We start from the raw sequence: 18,129 nt of genomic DNA on the forward strand, positions 1-18,129 counted from the left end.
GACAAACAAGCAAAGCTTTGTATAGGACTGCCAATCCCCAATCCGGTACGTGGGACTGTTTACAGAATATTCGTGACGACAAATGAAATATGTAGTACTTTGACTCAGCATGTAAAAAATATAAGAATTGTTTATGAAATAACATTCATAAAATTGAATTTTTCGACAGTTTTAAAGTAATATAATCATAGTGCTTTTAAGATTCTCTTTTAATAACTATTATAAAAAATAGGAGTGAGCAATCTAAGATAGTGAGGATTCACATGATGGGCATCGATCTACGCAATTGGGATACGATAACATGTGTCAACCAAGTCGACGAGTCTGACTACCCGTTCCCATTAGTCGCCTCTTATGACAAGCATGATTGGGTTACTGAAGACCAATTCTAACGCAGACCTTTACGAGTGATCAGGGTTAGAACAGGTCATCACCCGCTGGAAATGATATTCAACAACCCATGCTTGTCTAAAAGGCTCTTGGTTAGGCTCGCGGACTTGGTTGACAGATGCCACCAAATCCCACTTGCGCAGATCGATGCTCATGCTGTCAGTCACTGCATTGTCTGGTCCAGATTGGATTATTTACAGACATGAGTTGAGCGTTAAACATGAAATAAACAAAACGAACAGGTCTTCAGCAACCTATGCAAGACATGGCTAAGGAGATCAGTGATGATCTCTCTGATCTTGGATCATGAAGCTCATGTTAATGACTTGCATGGTACAGAGCTCCTACGACCGTCAAGTTTACAATTACAAATAAACCACCCAAGCAATGCATGACATTGCAGTCATAATGTATAATCATCGACCAAGTCAAGCTTTAATCCCAACAAGACGTGTGATTATGTACATCTGGCATTTCACAGCAGGCACTGTCTTGTTGGTGACTCCAAGGTTGAACATTTCACAGAGGCACTGTCTTGTTGGTGACTCCAAGGTTGAACATTACACAGCAAGCACTGTCTTGTTGGTGACTCCAAGGTTGAACATTTCACAGCTGGCACTGTCTTGTTGGTGACTCCAAGGTTGAACATTTCACAGCTGGCACTGTCTTGTTGGTGACTCCAAGGTTGAACATTTCACAGAGGCACTGTCTTGTTGGTGACTCCAAGGCTGAACCTTGAAGGAATGCCGTCTTCGCTGTCTACTTCGATGTATGTACAATTTGCTGTCATGGCGCTCTGTAGCTCACCTGGCTTTCAAAACTTCAGATAACAAAATAAGATCAGCATCTACAATTTTATACTGTCAAGGACACTGAGGGTAGTTACTCCCTTGTCATAATACTGTTAGGCAGATAAATGTAAATTACTGAACGACATTAGTCAAGGGTCACCTATATATTTTGATAATTGATTTCCAGCAATTGTCGTTAATGTTGATAATGGTATTGTAGTCAACTAGCCATCGATTAACATTGCACTAAAACCCGTGAAGATCCGGGTTAGAATATGGATCTTCAGCAATCCATGCTTGTCGTAAGAGGCGACTAACGGGATCGAGTGGTCAGGCTCGCTGACTTGGTTGATACATATGATCGGTTACCAGTTGCGCAGATCATGCTGTTGATCATTGGATTGTCTGGTGCAGACTCGATTAGTTACCGACTGCCGCCATATAGATGGAATATCGCTGAGTGCGGCGTAAAACTAAACTCACTCACTAACATTGCACTCGCATTTTGTCGCATGCACTTGTCTCTCCAAGGCTGGTTAGTTCACAATCCCAAAAGGAATATTTGAATGAAGATTAATTTTCCTGAAATTTGGTGTGTTCTTAACAGTGCTTAAAAACCGCTCACGCGAACACTTTCAGTGATGTGTTAGTGTACGTGGAAAGTGTGTAATGACAGTTTTCAAATGACATCGGTCTTTACACTTTAGATCTCACAGCATGCTTTCAAAATGAGGCGCTTTCAGAGTGTTGAAGAACGAGGCCAAGCAATAGGGATGCTTCAAACAGGACAAAGTCAACAAGTCGCCAGACACTTTAATGTGCCTCAGAGTGTCATTATTAGACTTTCTAAGATGCCTAGCGGTTAGAACAATCGAAAAAAACAACATTATCAGACAATAAAGGTGTAGTTTTTTAATGACGTAACAATTGAATGACGTTTTCCCGTCACTGCGCCATTCTAGTGTGCCCCCTCGTAATCGAACCATTTTACATTACGTCACAATAGACCATTTTCCGGTGGTAACGTGACTAATGACGCGATCACGTGACCAGGTCAAGCTTTCGTACAAAATGGCGTCTGTCAAGCATCGTTGTAGATACTGATCACGTTTGTTGTAACATTTATTCGCAGTTTATCGAATTTAGTGAATGAAATACTTGTTCTAAATAGTTCTTGTATATAATTTGTCCCTTTAGTGTATATAATATTTCTCTGAGGCTGCATAATTCGGCTGAGCAATTAGAATGTAGATCTGGTAGTCGGCACGTCTCCGATGACAGGTCCATGTCATAATACGCAGTTTATATAAGTTATGATTAATTACCATGGAGAAATTGAAAGTCCCAGAACTTAAAGATTATTTGAAAAAGTACGGAATAACAACTACAGGTCACAGAAAAGACGTTCTCATAGCTTTAGCCAATGCAGTTGTCAAACTTGAATTGGAGCCTGATCCTGATTTTCAACATGACTGTCGACCAGAAACGTTTATGAAGCAGTGTCTCACGGACTTACACTGTGATTTTGATGATCCATTTGCTCTTACTTACACATCTGACTTCAGCCTCATCCCAGACTTTGGCTTGTATGATATCTTCAACTACCTGTTATTTCATAGATCTGATTATGATAGGAGGAAATTGAAGGCTTTCAAGTCTTTTGAGGACTATCGTTTGTTTTATGATGGTCATGTGTTAGACCTCCAATATTGTGACATTAGTGATGCCAGTAACCTTTGTGCATTCAAGTCAAAGGTGAAACCAACACAGAAGGATTCTTCCTATCTTGGAAAGCCAACATATGATATGTGGTTCCTCATGGAAAAATCAACAGCAGTGATCAAACTGGCATTTTGTGAATGTCCTGGCGGGTAAGTTTTAATGCATGTTCAGTACAATTATCCACCACTGAATATATTTTCAATACATGTATTTGAAATATTTATTTAATGCAACCTTTATTCAAAGAAAATTGTAATTGATTTTATATCTCGTTTATAAAATGTTAATATATTGGCATTTAAACACTTCAGTGTTAATATAATATATCATTCAATTTCTTTATCATTTTGTGTTCATATTTCAGTGCTGATGGGGCTTGTCGACACATAGCAGCAAGCCTGTATGCGCTTGAGGATTTTGAAAAGCCATCCGTGACATCTGGTCCCTGTCTGTGGAAGAGGAGAGCCTTGAGCCAGACTGAAGCTGTGCCTATAAAGAAGCTTAGGATTGAAACTGTTGGGTGTGTGGTAATTAATAATAACTAATCTGTTAACTCCACATATTCTCAATGGGTACTTAATGTTTATTCTAAACTTACATTATATAATGATAAAAAAATGTGCATTTGTAATGTACCCTTTCCATGTACAAGAATCATGCTCAAAGCGCTGACATGGTACAATTATATACTGAAATGTATAAGTGAAGGAAATATAGTTAGTTTTAATGAGAAGAAATCAGGTGGGTCATCTGCCAACGTTTGAATGGGGTAAAGTCAACTGCTGATTTTATGGCCAAAGGGTGGGAGTTCCACAGTAGAGGGAAAGCAAAAGGATTTCCTTCCAAATGTTTCAATTTTATAACGAGGTGCAAGTTCTGATTTGAGAGCTAGCTGTCTTTAATTAATTTCAGTCAAATAAAATCAAAAGAATTTTTTTTCAGTTATGGTAAGGAGAAACAGGAAGTGGGAGAGGTGGAGTTCGACCCCAGACACCCTGGAGACAGACAGAGTTTGTCACAGGAGGCAGCAAAACAGTTTATTGATGAATTGACAGAGGTGAATATTATTAAATGAGATCTAGTAAACTGAAAGCAATGATGGTTGAATTAAACTTAAGAAGTGCCTACTTTTTTCACTTGTAACACCAAGCAAGTTTATTTCATAAAATTTTCCCCAAATTTGTAGGTTGCCCCTGTCGCAGTTGCTCTTCAGCTGCTCTCAGACAAGACTAACCTCCCTGAGATTGGACAAGGGGAGCATGGGGTGGACAGAAGAATCAGACAGCTGTCCATAGTCAGCAGGGCACAAGAACTGGCAATGAGTAATTCTGATCCAGCTGATGTCATGAGGAAACTTATCTACACAGCAGATGACATAGATTACATAGAGGCGAAAACCTGTGGACAAAGCTCAAATGAAAACTGGCATCACATTAGAAAGGGTATCATAACAGCTTCACTCTTCAAGCGGATTAACACTCGTGCCAGTACTCTGAGATCAGATCCTGCTGCTGATCCCAGTAAAGCTGTAGACTGTGTACTAGGCAGAAATGCTTCTGACCTTGATACTCAGCCTGCTGTAGTGTGGGGTAGGAAGAAGGAGACTGCGGCAAGGAGGGCTTACATTGCCATAGAGAAGAAACAACACAGGAATCTCAGTGTGACTGTACCAGGGTTGCGACTTTCTCAAGCTATGCCTCACATTGCTGGATCTGCAGATGGTATTGTCTCATGTAAATGCCATGGACATAAGCTTATGGAAATAAAGTGTCCCTACAGTTTTAGAGATAAGTCCCCCAAGGAGGCTGCTTGTGCAACTGTGGGGTGTGAAAATAAAGATGGTGTCCGGACAGTTACTGAGCGTTGTGACTACTATCCCCAGATCCAAGGTCTGATGGGGATATATGGTCTAAGAGTGTGTGATCTTGTACTTTATACAAGATCTGGAATTTTGGTGATACCTGTTCAGTTCAATGAGGACTTTTTCCATAGGATGCTTCAAAACTTGAATTATTTCTATGTGAATTATGTTATTCCAGAATTATTTAAGCATGTGTGAATTCATTGATCACTTTTCTGCTTAGTTCTTTTTTTTCTTTTTTTTTTTTCATGTTTTTATTCCCAGAATTATGTTGACAGACTTTACCTCAGTAGTACAGTACAGGTAGCTTCTTAGTATGCTAGTACAGTGTTTCTTTGATCTCACTGTCAAATAACATGCTGTTCACATATATGTAAAAAACGGTCAAAAACTAAGCATGTATATGAAGTGTTACATGTTTACAGATTTTACCTCGGTAGTACACAGTACAGTACAAATAGTTTCATTGTACACAAGTACAGTGTTTCCTTTGTCACTCACTGTAACATCATGCTTTTCCCAAATATGCAAAATGGTCAAACTAAGCATGTATATGAGTGTTACATGTTTACAGATTTTAACTCAGTGGTACAGTACAGTACAAGTGGCCTCATAGTACACAAGTACAGTGTTTTCTTGATCATATTGTCCCATATCATGCTTGCATCTTACTCATCAATGCATCATGACATTCTATGTTAGTGTTTTTGATAATAAATTGTTAGACATGTTGGTTAGAGACATGTTAAGGAGAAGCAGTTATTTCAAATGAAATACAATTACAAAATTTATTAAGGCTTTGTTATCTTTTTATTTTTTAAAACTTTACTCAAACTTCCTTGAGATCAGTTCACACTAAGAACACTAGGCCATGTTCAACAATACATGGAAGTTGTGGTGGCTGAGAGGGTTAGGCAGCTGGCAATTAGGTGCCTGAGTATTTGACGGTGTGGGTTCAAATCCCAGATGGGACTCAACCCAAACAAAAGTACTAGAACCTGTACTTTACTAAGAGAGCGTAATCCCAAATATATGTTAAATACATGGGAGACATCTCTGTCAAAAAAGCTCAAAACATTTCAATATGTTCATGACAACAGAATCATGAAAGTCATTGGTCATGAATATGGCAATATTCTAATAACAACAGTTACTTTACAAGTGGTTTGTCAAAATTGCATAACTGAGCACAAACTTGTACACTTTGATTAATAAGCTTCTTGGATTTCAGTGGAAAAATACCTTGTAAAAATTTAAAGTTCTTGAGGCGACCAATTGCCCTTTCAACATGTATTCGAGCATGGGCTATTCTCCTGGTTTTCTTAACAGCTGCTTTGCTTAACTGCTTACCATGCGCAAAAGGTGGTATGTTTAATGTACATCCTCTTAATGCTAAGAGATCCCTAATCAAAAAACCCTGTCAGCCATTATGTCATCACCATAGTTTAAGTTATCAAGGAAACCTGATTCTTTAACAATGCGCCTATCTGACACTGAACCAGACCACAGTGGAGAGATGTAAGTAAATGCACCTGTTGGGGAAATAGCAACCAGACATTTAAAGGTATTGTGATGTTTGTACTGTGACCAGGTCACTCTCTGACTAGATGGCAATGAGGGTTTCTGTACAAAAACTTCTGTACAATCTATAATGGCAATAGTCTTTTTAAAATATCTAAATGCCTTTGGGAGGTGAGCTTGAACCTGCAGTCTGATTGGCCACTTAACAACAAAACTGAGCTCCCTTGATATAAACTCAATGTATGTCCGGAAGTAACGGCTAACTGTCGAGGATGATATGCCAAACAGATCACTCAAATGGTCGACATCAAGGCCACGTCTCAGGCGCACAAGTGTTAGGAGGAAAGCTGTGAAGGTGGACAGTCCCCCTGGGGTGATGGTCATCTTTGTTTTTTGGCATTCTCCTGAAAAGTAATTATGCATCAGTTAACATGGTCAAGTGGATCTGTTCATTAATCAATATATTTCACAATGACTGGTACTAGGAAGTCAATGATAATTTGCAAGTGACCATTTAGTAAACAGATGCACTTTACAGCACTGCCTGTGAAAGGGTTAACAAATGACATATTGATCAGTGACCAAGTTACATACAGTATATATGTGTCAAGAGATAGTATATAGGTGGTTATTAATAAAAGCAATATTAAAGCAATAAACTATACATACTGTTGTTTCTTCCCCTTTCCACAGTGTTAACCTCTCAGCTTTGGACTGTAGGAATCTGTGCAGGAACAACAGAAGCTGGATGGATGTAATACCTGAAATAATTATTAATATTGGTCAAATAACTATTTTAAAACACACATTAAGGTCTATATCATGCAAAATATATTATCAATAAATAAAACATAAAATGAATGTCTTTATTATAGATCTGAAACAGATATTTTTACCTGTGTAGAATTTGCATGATTTGTCACTTCTGAGAACATCATCCATGAATAGTTTTCTCTGTAGAAGTTTAGGTTGTTTGAGCTGATCATCACTGTAGCCAGCCAGATCATCATGCAAGATGTCAGTCTGAGTAGCTGCATCAGAACAGGAAACCTGTTTTCTTGCATCTGCAAAATAAAATATTTTTGTAAAAAACAAAACTGTGTGGATGATAAATGGTCCAAAAATATACACTAAACGACATCTTATAATTTTATAATTGGAAACTTTTTCAGACAATAAGGATTGCTAAAAACCCAACCGGATTTCATTAACTAAACATTCTATTTAAAAGCTTGTCTGTAATATAATCAATGGATATACCTTCATTATCAACATTTGTATCTTGCTCTTCAGAACCCTCAGTTATTTCATTTTCCTTATCAATGTTCACATTGAGTACCTGCAAAAAAACACATTAATTAATATTTTATGAACATCATAAATTATTATAAAGAGAGTTTTTTAAAAATAATTAAAAATTTAGTCATTTATTTGTTCATTTATCTATTTCCTTTTTTTTTTTTCTTTTCATTTTATTTCATTTCATTCCCAAACTATACCTGGAGTTGTGAACGACTTTTTTTCTTCTCTGGCGACAAGCTCACACGGCCTTTGGGTGGTGGTCTTGACTTCTTCGTGTTGAAGATTCTAAGTTCCACACCTCTAGCGGTAGCTGGTATAGGGTCAGGATGTTCGCCTGTAGGACCATGTCCATCAACAAAGTGTTTGGAACATACATATGTATCTTGGGTGATCTTGTGACGGCCAAAATCATCACCGCGGGAACACGCTCTGATCCAGCGGTCACACATCTCCGGCTTTGATGTGGGCTTTGGAAATGTAATAAAAAACACATCTGCCATATGTGGTTTATGGTAGAAACGTGAGTCACTATTACAAGTGCCATAAGCGCATCGTTTTACCCCCATATTGACGATATTGCACTTTGAACTTGGCGAGGCTCACTCAAGGGCACGGTTGACAGCCGCCATTTTGTCCCAAAGCTTGACCTGTACCACGTGATCGGCAGCTAGATCACATGACTTGCGGAAATTCCACTATTTAACCCCCTGGCTGCCGAGTTTTTTTTCAGGCGCACATTTTCATACGGTTTGAAAAGTGATCGTTGTGCGAGAATTGCGCTCGCGTGGTCCTGGATCTACGTACGGCTATAAAATTACACAGAAATGTAGAATATTAAATTTCCTATCCGTTGGTATAAATATAAGTGCAACTACCTCGGCGGTTTGAGAAATAGACACTGCTAAATGTTGTCCAATTTTTTTTTATGCGTTAAAAAACAGTAATTTTATCCGCTTTTTATCGCGCACCGATAAAAGCACTGTGCTACGAATTTTTTAATGTGGCATCTTTACGGAAAGTGTTAGCGAAGAAAATACAGCTTGATATCTGAACGACATAAGTGTATATGAATTGGGTTTATGTGCTTGTGCATAACGTTATACGCTCAACATTAAAAATGACTCGCAATAAATGTCAAAAATGGATTTTCTTCTATGACGTCAAACGACGACAGAGAGGTCATACACATATAATGATAAGGGGGCATAACTCCGTTATGCGTAACACTAGGTCCATGTAACTCAGATCACTTGGAGAATTTGTTGTGGATACGGACGCTATATTTTCGTTATTTTATGTTCATGGTGAACCAAACTATCCCAATTCAAAGTTCCCCAATGTGAGCGGATGCAGTTTGGTAGTTTCACAATTTACAAGAAAAATGACAACGTATTACATGTGAAAGCACGTAATAGCGATTTGGATGGCCCTATCCGATATATAAGTTAGTTCTTAGATTCCCATATTGTCCTGTTTGTGTAGATGTATTTTGACTAATTTTGCATCGTTATTACCAGAGTACTAGCCATATCTTCAAATGTAATGAAATTGCTGAAAATAATACACCATTTTAGTTGACGTCATTGCTTGTTTTATGCATTTTGCGACGTCGGAAAAGACGACATTGGTATGCTGTTTAGTACATATCTCACCTAATTTCCTTTAATTGTGTGAAAGGTCTCGGCTTCTATGTCAGAATTTAAGACTCTTTAGACAAAACATAAAATGACTGATTTTCCATTTAAATAGTGTCCTGAATATATCAACAATTAGACAGTTTGACTGTGTATCTTTTTGTGAGAAACACGCGCACCTGTTTGGCATCAATTTAACGTAAATGAAAAATAACATTTCACAACACCCGAATATTTTGTTTAGGATAAGAATTTTCTTTGTTTATGATTATGTAGCTATTTCTCTTCATAAGTATGCAATGGAAGATGCAAAAGATAGCTTTTATATATGGAACTAGTACGTACTATATATTATTAGAATATGGATGTAAGATTTGTCCAAATTAAGACATGACATGGTTTATATATTTTTAAACAATTTTCGTATAAATATAGTTAGAGTTTGATATCCTGTCATCACAATATTTTTAAATCGAATATGAATTGATTATATTATCGAAAACAATGATAGTGAATCATAAAACGTTTCCGACAAATGCGCACCTGGCCAATCAATTTACATCATTGTTTTCTCTATAAACCGACACACAAATGTGCAAAAAAACAAGACAATTCCTTTAAATATGTGTGCATATACATTTCATACCATATATAAATCATTTTCATTAATATTATCAGTTTTAGTTATAAGGTTGAATTAAATCGCCGTTCATTAACCTGTTCATGTGAAACTGCAATATTAGTCCAAATGCATTGAATATTGTACATCATCGGAACTAACGCAATTGCAGTTATGGCTACGTTTGATCTTCTAACACTTGTGTAAAGGTTTAGAATATGGTGTATTGCACTAAATATGTCAATTTCCTATGTAAATATGATTCAAACAATCAAAAACTTTCAAAGAATAAAACACCGTAAACCCTATACGCACGTTTGATATGATATTGAACAAGGCTAAATGTGGATACTGAAGTCAGTTTCATGAAAAAAGTATCTGAACTATACGCAAAATATACACCATAATACTGACAGTGTAATCGGAAGGATTGGGCGATTGTGTTTACTCTTGTTCAACCGACCTTCACCACAAAGAAATTGTCTAATATGTAGAACAATGTTGACGTATGACATCACTACCGCTGACCGATTTCTTACAAAATGGCGGCTTTGCTGACAAGGGTACACAGGATTTTGCGAGGACCCTTCCATTGATTCAGGGATCGTTTGTCCATAAATATGAGATGTAAGTAATCAGAATGATTCTGACTATCTGTGTATTGTTATATGTTTTTATCGTTTTCACTAAAAGTAAGAGAAAAAGACAGAAATCCAGATAATTACCGTTGTCGTTCTGCGTGATTTTCCGTCAGTCATGGCGTCACGCTGCACGGAAACTTTGACAATTTCTTATGAATTATCAAATCATTGCATTGTATCTATTTATAATTTCCTATTTCTCGCTACGATACTCTTTCCATGCATATTCCAAAGGTATTGAGCCATTGCAAGCAATGAATAGACGGATGAATGTTGGAAAATTTCAGAAAATGCTACACAGTGTAAAATAGGTTTTTGTCTTTGTTTACATTTCGCACCAGCTCAGTCTTTCGAGCACAGCGTTCGTTTTAACACCAAATATGTTTCGTCTCATTTTATCTAGACAGTTGGCATTGGTGACAAAGACCACTTGCAGTTTGAGTCTAAAATGTATGGGGAGTTTATTGATGCATTTTTCGAAGCTGAATATGAAATATACGTGCTGTAATATGCGTCTCAATATCGGCCTTCGCGAAACGTGATTTTGTAAACACTATCCAATATGGCGGAAAGCGCTCTACGGCGTTCGTGTAAGTGCATTTTCGAAAACATCCCAACCGATTCTAGATTCATCGGCAACGTTTCAGAATTTTACGTAGCGATTTCATGTAAAACTGATATGAGTGATCATGAATATGTTATTTTTGAAATTCAATACTCCCAGTAATTATCCGGTTTTCACATTTCAAAACATACAGCAAATAACGCTGTGAATCGCGTTTTCGTACTGTGTCAAAAATGGCGACATTTTCGATGAAGCCTATTTTGAAAGGTCATTTTCAGCACTTGAACTTTGTCTAAAATAATAGTGGATGGTATCAAGAAACAGGAAATTTCGCGAAGAATTCGAAACTGTGAAGTGTATTTGTGTGCGTGGGATATTTTGATTTTTATTTGACTTGAAATTGAGGGTTGAAGGGGAAGGACATATATGTCCCTGTGGCATCCAGGGGGTTAAGCGACGTCACGATGCATGTCAGTTGTCATCGCCTCGTACGGCCTCCTACAGTAAACTACACCGTTGCATCCAGTTTCTTGGTTTGCTGTTGCTTCACGCAGCTAACATCACTGGTGGAAACATTACGTTTATGTTTTACGACGGTTAAAATGTGTCATTTCGACTCACAAGTTTTCAGCGACACGGTAACGTTCGTAATGTTTACATTCCCACAATGCAATTGTGGAATGTCGCTTGACTACTCAACTTCCTCTGGATGTACTGATCTAAACTTACGCTGGTAGTAGAAATGCAACGTTCATATTGCCCATATGGTTTACGTTAATGACAGATGTAATTAAAATAATTCAGAGAAGATATTTAATCCGAACGTAAACCGTCATCAAACTGTTCTCATTTGTATTTTTCTGGTAACGTTCGTCTTAACGTAGGGGGGTCAGACACATTAATAGAACAGCGCGCCAGTTAGCCCTGTGCGAGGATTCTTAATTTAGGTCACCGACACCGTCGTTTGTTTTCTGCCTTAAATTAATCGTAATTATGCTTAGAAAGTATTAAATTTGGCACCTTAGAAAAGAAATACAGTTCGCTCTACCATCATGTATAGTGAAATAAAACACACTTTCGCCCTGAACTATTATATACTGAGTCAAAAAAGAAACTTCACATTCTTTCTTCAGGGCACTATAAAAGAACAAGAGATGGTAAGATGGTTAAATTGTTATTATTTCATTGCTGAGATCTGTGTGATGTACTCGATACACTGACAGTGCCATAATCAGTTCCATTAGGCTACACCGCCGTTCCAAAACATTGGTATACAGAATGTCAAGTCACAAGAATAAAAATGCGAAATTTCTCAGTTCAATATCGTGTATGGCCGCCCCGCGCATTCACCACTGCCAAACACCGTCTCCTCATCGACTGCCTGATGCTTGTGAACACGTGGTTGGGGATTCTGCGCCATTGCTCTTGCAAGGCAGCGCCAAGTTCCTGCAAATTCTGAGGTTGGTTCCGAAGACCACGAAGCCTTCTCCCAAGTGCATCCCAAACGTGCTCTATTGGATTAAGGTCAGGGGACCTCGATGGCCAGTCCATGACGTTGATCCCAGCGTTTTGAAGGCAATTTCGTGTCAACATCGCGGTATGCGGCCGAGCATTATCATGCTGGAACTGTAGACCTGGGCCATGAGCCGCCATGAAAGGAACGAGTTCAGGGGTTAGCACCTGGTCGCGGTGAGCAGCAGCTGTGAGGTTTCCACCAGAAACCAGAAGTCGAGAACGGTTGTTCCCACAGAAAGCACCCCACACCATGCAACTTCCGCCCCCGAATCTGTCGACTTCCTGTACACAACATTGGGCATACCATTCACGACGTCGTCTCCAGACTCTATGCCTGCCGTCCGCGAATCTGAGGGTAAATCTGGATTCATCGCTAAAGACGACTCGATTCCAGTCTCTCTGGGTCCATCGGAGGTGACGTTGGGCCCACAGCAGACGTTGACGTTGATGAAACGGCGTCAATATTGGCCCACGATATGGACGTCGAGAATGGAGATTGGCAGCTCGCAACCGATTTCGAATGGTCTGTGAGGACAGTCGACGTCTAAACATCTCAGCCCTGGTTCGTGTAACCGGCAGAAATCTGTCACGTAGGTGACGTAGGACGATTTGACGGTTTTCTGCTCGTGACGTCACACGTGGACGACCCGACCTTGGGCGATCAGAAGTGGTGCCAGTTTGTTGTAGACGACCTCGCAAGTCATACACAGTACGATGGCTGCATCCCATTGCTCTTGTGACGTCAATAACTGATCTTCCCGCTTGCAACATGCAAACGGCACGTTCACGTTGCACATTTGACAAACGTGGCATTTCAAGTACCGTTAGAACTATGGTTTAAAGGTGTTTTTTCAATTCTTGAGGCCAATGCAAACACGTGCATATGAAGAAAACTTCGATGCGAAGATCACGTGATCGACTGCAAGTGCAAAACGTGATTTGGCACTAACGTCATTTGCACGACGAATGGATGGGTTTGAGTGGGTTTTGCTAACGTTTTTCTAGAGTCGAAAGATAGGGATCCCATTTCGGATACATAGATGTATCATCAGAGAAAAATGATTCATTATTTTTCAAATTACATTTTGTGAAGTTTCTTTTTTGACTCAGTATAGTTAAAGTACGAGGACTGTTATGGTTTTAATTGAATGTACAGGTTATCTTATCGTAAAAAAAATATCAATCAATCAATTATTTTGGATTCTCTCACTAAAGAGATAATGTATAAATCATTTCCATTTATATTATCAGTTGTACGTACAAGGTTTGAATTAAATCGCTGTCTATTAACTTGTTCATATGAAACTGCAATATTAGTCCCAATGTATTGAATATTGCACACTATAGAAACTAAAGTACATGTTGCAGTTATGGCTACGCTTGGTTTACTCCCATTTGTGAGAACTCCCAGTTGTGAGACTCCCAATTATGAGACAGTGGAGTCGGTAATTAACAACGAAAACACACCATACTCCCCTGTCTGATAGAATAGATTCACCCTAGCTAATTACTGATTTGCTATGTAACTTTATTACCCACGTGGTCAACGTATGGGTAGTTGCATACTAATCTCGTACGTCACACGAGTGTCGTATCGCGTTGACCTGTGTCGTAACGACTTGACCTGAGATTCGAACGATTTGATTGGATAACCGATGACCTCTCAATTAGGTCACATTCTGACGTAACTATTTTTTCATTCTTAAAAAATACGTGAATTCATTCATTCTACAACTTAAATGCATTGTGGGATTGTAAACATTGCGAACCCCTGGCTGCCGAGTTTTTTTTCAGGCGCACATTTTCATACGCTTTGAAAAGTGAACGTTGTGCGAGAATTGGGCTCGCGTGGTCCTGGATCTACGTACGGTTATAAAATTACACAGAAAAGTAGAATATTAAATTTCCTATCCGTTGGTATAAATATAAGTGCAACTACCTCGGCGGTTTGAAAAATAGACCTTGCTAAACATTGTCCAAATTTTTGTTATGCTTTAAAAAACAGTAAATTTCTCCGCTTTTTATCGCGCACCCATAAAAGCACTGTGCTACAATTTTTTTATTTTGGCATCTTTATGGAAAGTGTGAGCGAAGAACATACAGCCTGATATCTGAACGACATAAGTGCATATGAATTGGATTTATGTGCTTATGCATAACATTATACGCTCAACATTAAAAATGACTCGCAATAAATGTCAAAAATGGATTTTCTTCTACGACGTCAAACGACGACAGAGAGGTCATACACGTATAATGATAAGGGGGCATAACTCCGTTATTCTTAACACGAGGTCAATGTAACTCTAATCACATGGAGAGTATTTGTTGTGGATACGGACGCTATATTTTCGTTATTTTTTGTTTACGGTGAACCAAACTATTCCAATTCAAAGTTCCCCAATGTGAGCGGATACGCTTTAGTAGTTTCACAATTTATAAGAAAAGATGACAACGTACTACATTTGAAAGCACGTAATAGCGATTTGGATGGCCCTATCCAATATATAAGTTAGTTCTTAGATTCCCATATTCTCCTGTTTGTGTAGATGTCTTTTGACTAATTTTGCATCGTTATTACCAGAATACTAGCCATATTTTCAAATGTATTGAAATTGCTGAAAATAATACAACATTTTAGTTGACGTCATTGCTTGTTTTATGCATTTTGCGACGTCGGAAAGTGACGACATTGGTATTCTGATGAGTATATATCACACTTAATTTCCATTAATTGTGTGAAAGGTCTCGGCTTCTTTTTCAGAATTAACACTCTTTAGACAAAACATAAAATGACTGTTTTTTTCCATTTCAATAGTGTCCTGAATATATCAACAATTAGACAGTTTGAATGTGTATCTTATCATGAGCAACACGCGAACCTGTTTGGCATCAATTTAACGTAAATGAAAAATAACATTTCACAACACCTGAATATTTTGTTTAGGATAGGAATTTACTTTATTTATGATTATGCAGCTATTTCTCTTCATACGTATGCAATGGAAGATGCAAAAAAAAGATAGCTTTTTATATATGGAACTAGTACGTACTATATATTAGAATATGGATGTAAGATTTGTCCAAATTAAGACATGACATGCTTTATACATTTTTAAACAATTTTCGTATAAATATAGTTAGAGTTTGATATCCTGTCATCACAATATTTTTAAATCGAATATGAATTGATTATATTATCGAAAACAATGATAGTGAATCATAAAACGTTTCCGACAAACGCGCACCTGGCCAATCAATTTACATAATTGTTTTCTCTATAAAACGACACAAAAAATGTGCAATGAACAAGACATTTCCTTTAAATGTGTGTGCATATACATTTCATAACATACATAAATCATTTTCATTAAATATTATCAGTTTTACTTGTAAAGTTTAATCAAATCGCCATTCATTAACCTGTTCATGTGAAACTGCGATATTAGTTCAAATGCATTGAATATTGTACATCATAGGAACTAAAGTAATATTGCAGTTATGGCTACGTTTGATCTTCTAACACTTGTGTAAAGGTTTAGAATATGGTGTACTGCACTAAATGTGTCAATTTCTTATGTAAATATTATTCAAACAATCAAAACCTTTCAAAGAATAAAACACCGTAAACCCTATATGCAAGTATGATATGATATTTGACAAGGCTAAATGTAGATACTGAGGTCAGTTTCATGAAAAAGTATCTGAACTATCCGCAAAATATACATTATAATACTGACAGTGTAATCGGAAGGATTGGGCGATTGTGTTTACTCTTGTTCAACCGACCTTCACCTCAAAGAAATTGCCTAATATGTACAACAATGTTGACGTATGACATCACTACCGATGACCTATTTCTTACAAAATGGCGGCTTTGCTGACAAGGATAGATAGGATTTTGCGAGGACTCTTCCATTGATTCAGGGATCGTTTGTACATAAATATGAGATGTAAGTAATCAGAATGATTCTGACTAACTGTGTATTGTTATATGTTTCTATCGTTTTCACTGTAAGTAAGAGAAGAAGCCAGAAATGCTGATATATTACAGTTGTCGTTCTGCGTGATTTTGCGCCAGTCATGGCGTCACGCTGCACGGAAACTTTGACAATTTCTTATGAATTATCAAATCATTGCATTGTATCTATTTATAATTTCCTATTTCTTACTACGATACTCTTTCCATGCATATTCAAAGGTATTGAGCTATTGCAAGCTATGAATAGACGGATGAATGTTGGAAAATTTCAGAAAATGCTACGCAGTGTAAAATCGGAATTTGTCTTTGTTTACGTTTCGAACCAGCGCAGTCTTTCGAGCACAGCGTTCGTTTTCACACCCAATATGTTTCGTCTCATTTTATCTAGACAGTTGGTATTGGTGACACAGACCAGTTGCAATTTGATTCTAAAATGTATGGGGAATTCAGTGATGCATTTTTCGAAGCTGAATATGAAATATACGTGATGTAATAGGCGTCTCAATACCGGCCTTCGCGAAACGTGATTTTGTAAACACTATCCAATATGGCGGAAAGCGCTCTACGGCGTTCGTGTAAGTGCATTTTCGAAAACATCCCAACCGATTCTAGATTCATCGGCAACGTTTCAGAATTATAATTAGCGATTTCATGTAAAACTGATATCAGTGATCATGAATAGGTTAGTTTTGAAATTCAGTACTCCCAGGAATTATCCGATTTTCACATTTCAAAACATACAGCAAATAACGCTGTGAATCGCGATTTCATACTGTGTCAAAAATGTCGCCATTTTCGATGAAGCCTATTTTGAAAGGTCATTTTCAGCACTTGAGCTTTGTCTAAAATAAATAGTGGATGGTATCAAGAAACAGGAAATTTGATTTTTAGAATTCGAAACTGTGAAGTGTATTTGTGTGGCGTGGGATATTTTGATGTTTTTATTCGACTTCAAATTGAGGGTTGAAGGGGAAGGACATATATGTCCCTGTGGCATCCAGGGGTTCGTGGGTAATAAATATAATACCACACTCGGTCTCATTACATACGAATTATACGAAACTCGGTCAGATACCATAGGAAGGACACTCGTTTCGTATAATTCGTATGTAATGAGACCTCGTGTAGTATTCTCTATGTATCTTGTGGAGGTAACTTAATGAAACTTTATAAGATAAATTGATTAACATACTCAGGTAAATGTCTTTAATAATTAAACACTTTGTGTAGGTAACTTCGTGATCAAAGAGAAATTAATTTACCTACTCAGATTTACTCTGTCTCCGAAACTACAAGCTATAGTTTAAGAAATAACTCTGAAATTTACAGTCGAAATGCCCTTTATGCCAAACCCTTTCTACCCAGCACAATAAATTTATGGAATGCCCAACCAAATTCCAAAGAGTCATGTAGTCTCAAAGAATTTTAAAACCTAATTACAAAAACCAAAACCAAGATTTATATTGATCTTAATTATGGCTCTTGTTCTTCTCAAATCGTTCATTGCCGCCTCAGGCTCGGATCTAGCGACCAAAACGCCGATAGTATAACAGACATTAAATAAACAGTGCATGTTGCTCTTGTGG

General features: G+C 37.7%; 2 protein-coding genes across 2 annotated transcripts; one reads left to right on the forward strand and one right to left on the reverse strand.

Moving 5' to 3' along the window:
• The first annotated feature begins 2,175 nt into the window (after nt 1-2,175).
• On the forward strand, nt 2,176-5,065 carry LOC124278805. The gene is made up of 4 exons (XM_046714578.1): nt 2,176-3,052; nt 3,268-3,423; nt 3,846-3,960; nt 4,090-5,065. Exons 1-4 carry the CDS (start codon nt 2,508-2,510, stop codon nt 4,960-4,962), a joined length of 1,689 nt encoding a protein of 562 aa, XP_046570534.1. The 5' UTR covers nt 2,176-2,507; the 3' UTR covers nt 4,963-5,065.
• Nucleotides 5,066-6,665: 1,600 nt separating this feature from the next.
• Nucleotides 6,666-8,280, reverse strand: LOC124278804. Its single transcript, XM_046714577.1, has 5 exons — nt 7,785-8,280; nt 7,546-7,624; nt 7,182-7,349; nt 6,955-7,046; nt 6,666-6,689 (listed from the first exon to the last, which is right to left on the reverse strand). Exons 1-5 carry the CDS (start codon nt 8,151-8,153, stop codon nt 6,666-6,668), a joined length of 732 nt encoding a protein of 243 aa, XP_046570533.1. The 5' UTR covers nt 8,154-8,280.
• Between the last annotated feature and the right edge of the window lie 9,849 nt (nt 8,281-18,129).

This window comes from Haliotis rubra, unplaced genomic scaffold (genome assembly GCF_003918875.1).
Source record: "Haliotis rubra isolate DU_JTF1 unplaced genomic scaffold, ASM391887v1 Scf2415, whole genome shotgun sequence".
NCBI lineage: Eukaryota > Metazoa > Mollusca > Gastropoda > Lepetellida > Haliotidae > Haliotis > Haliotis rubra.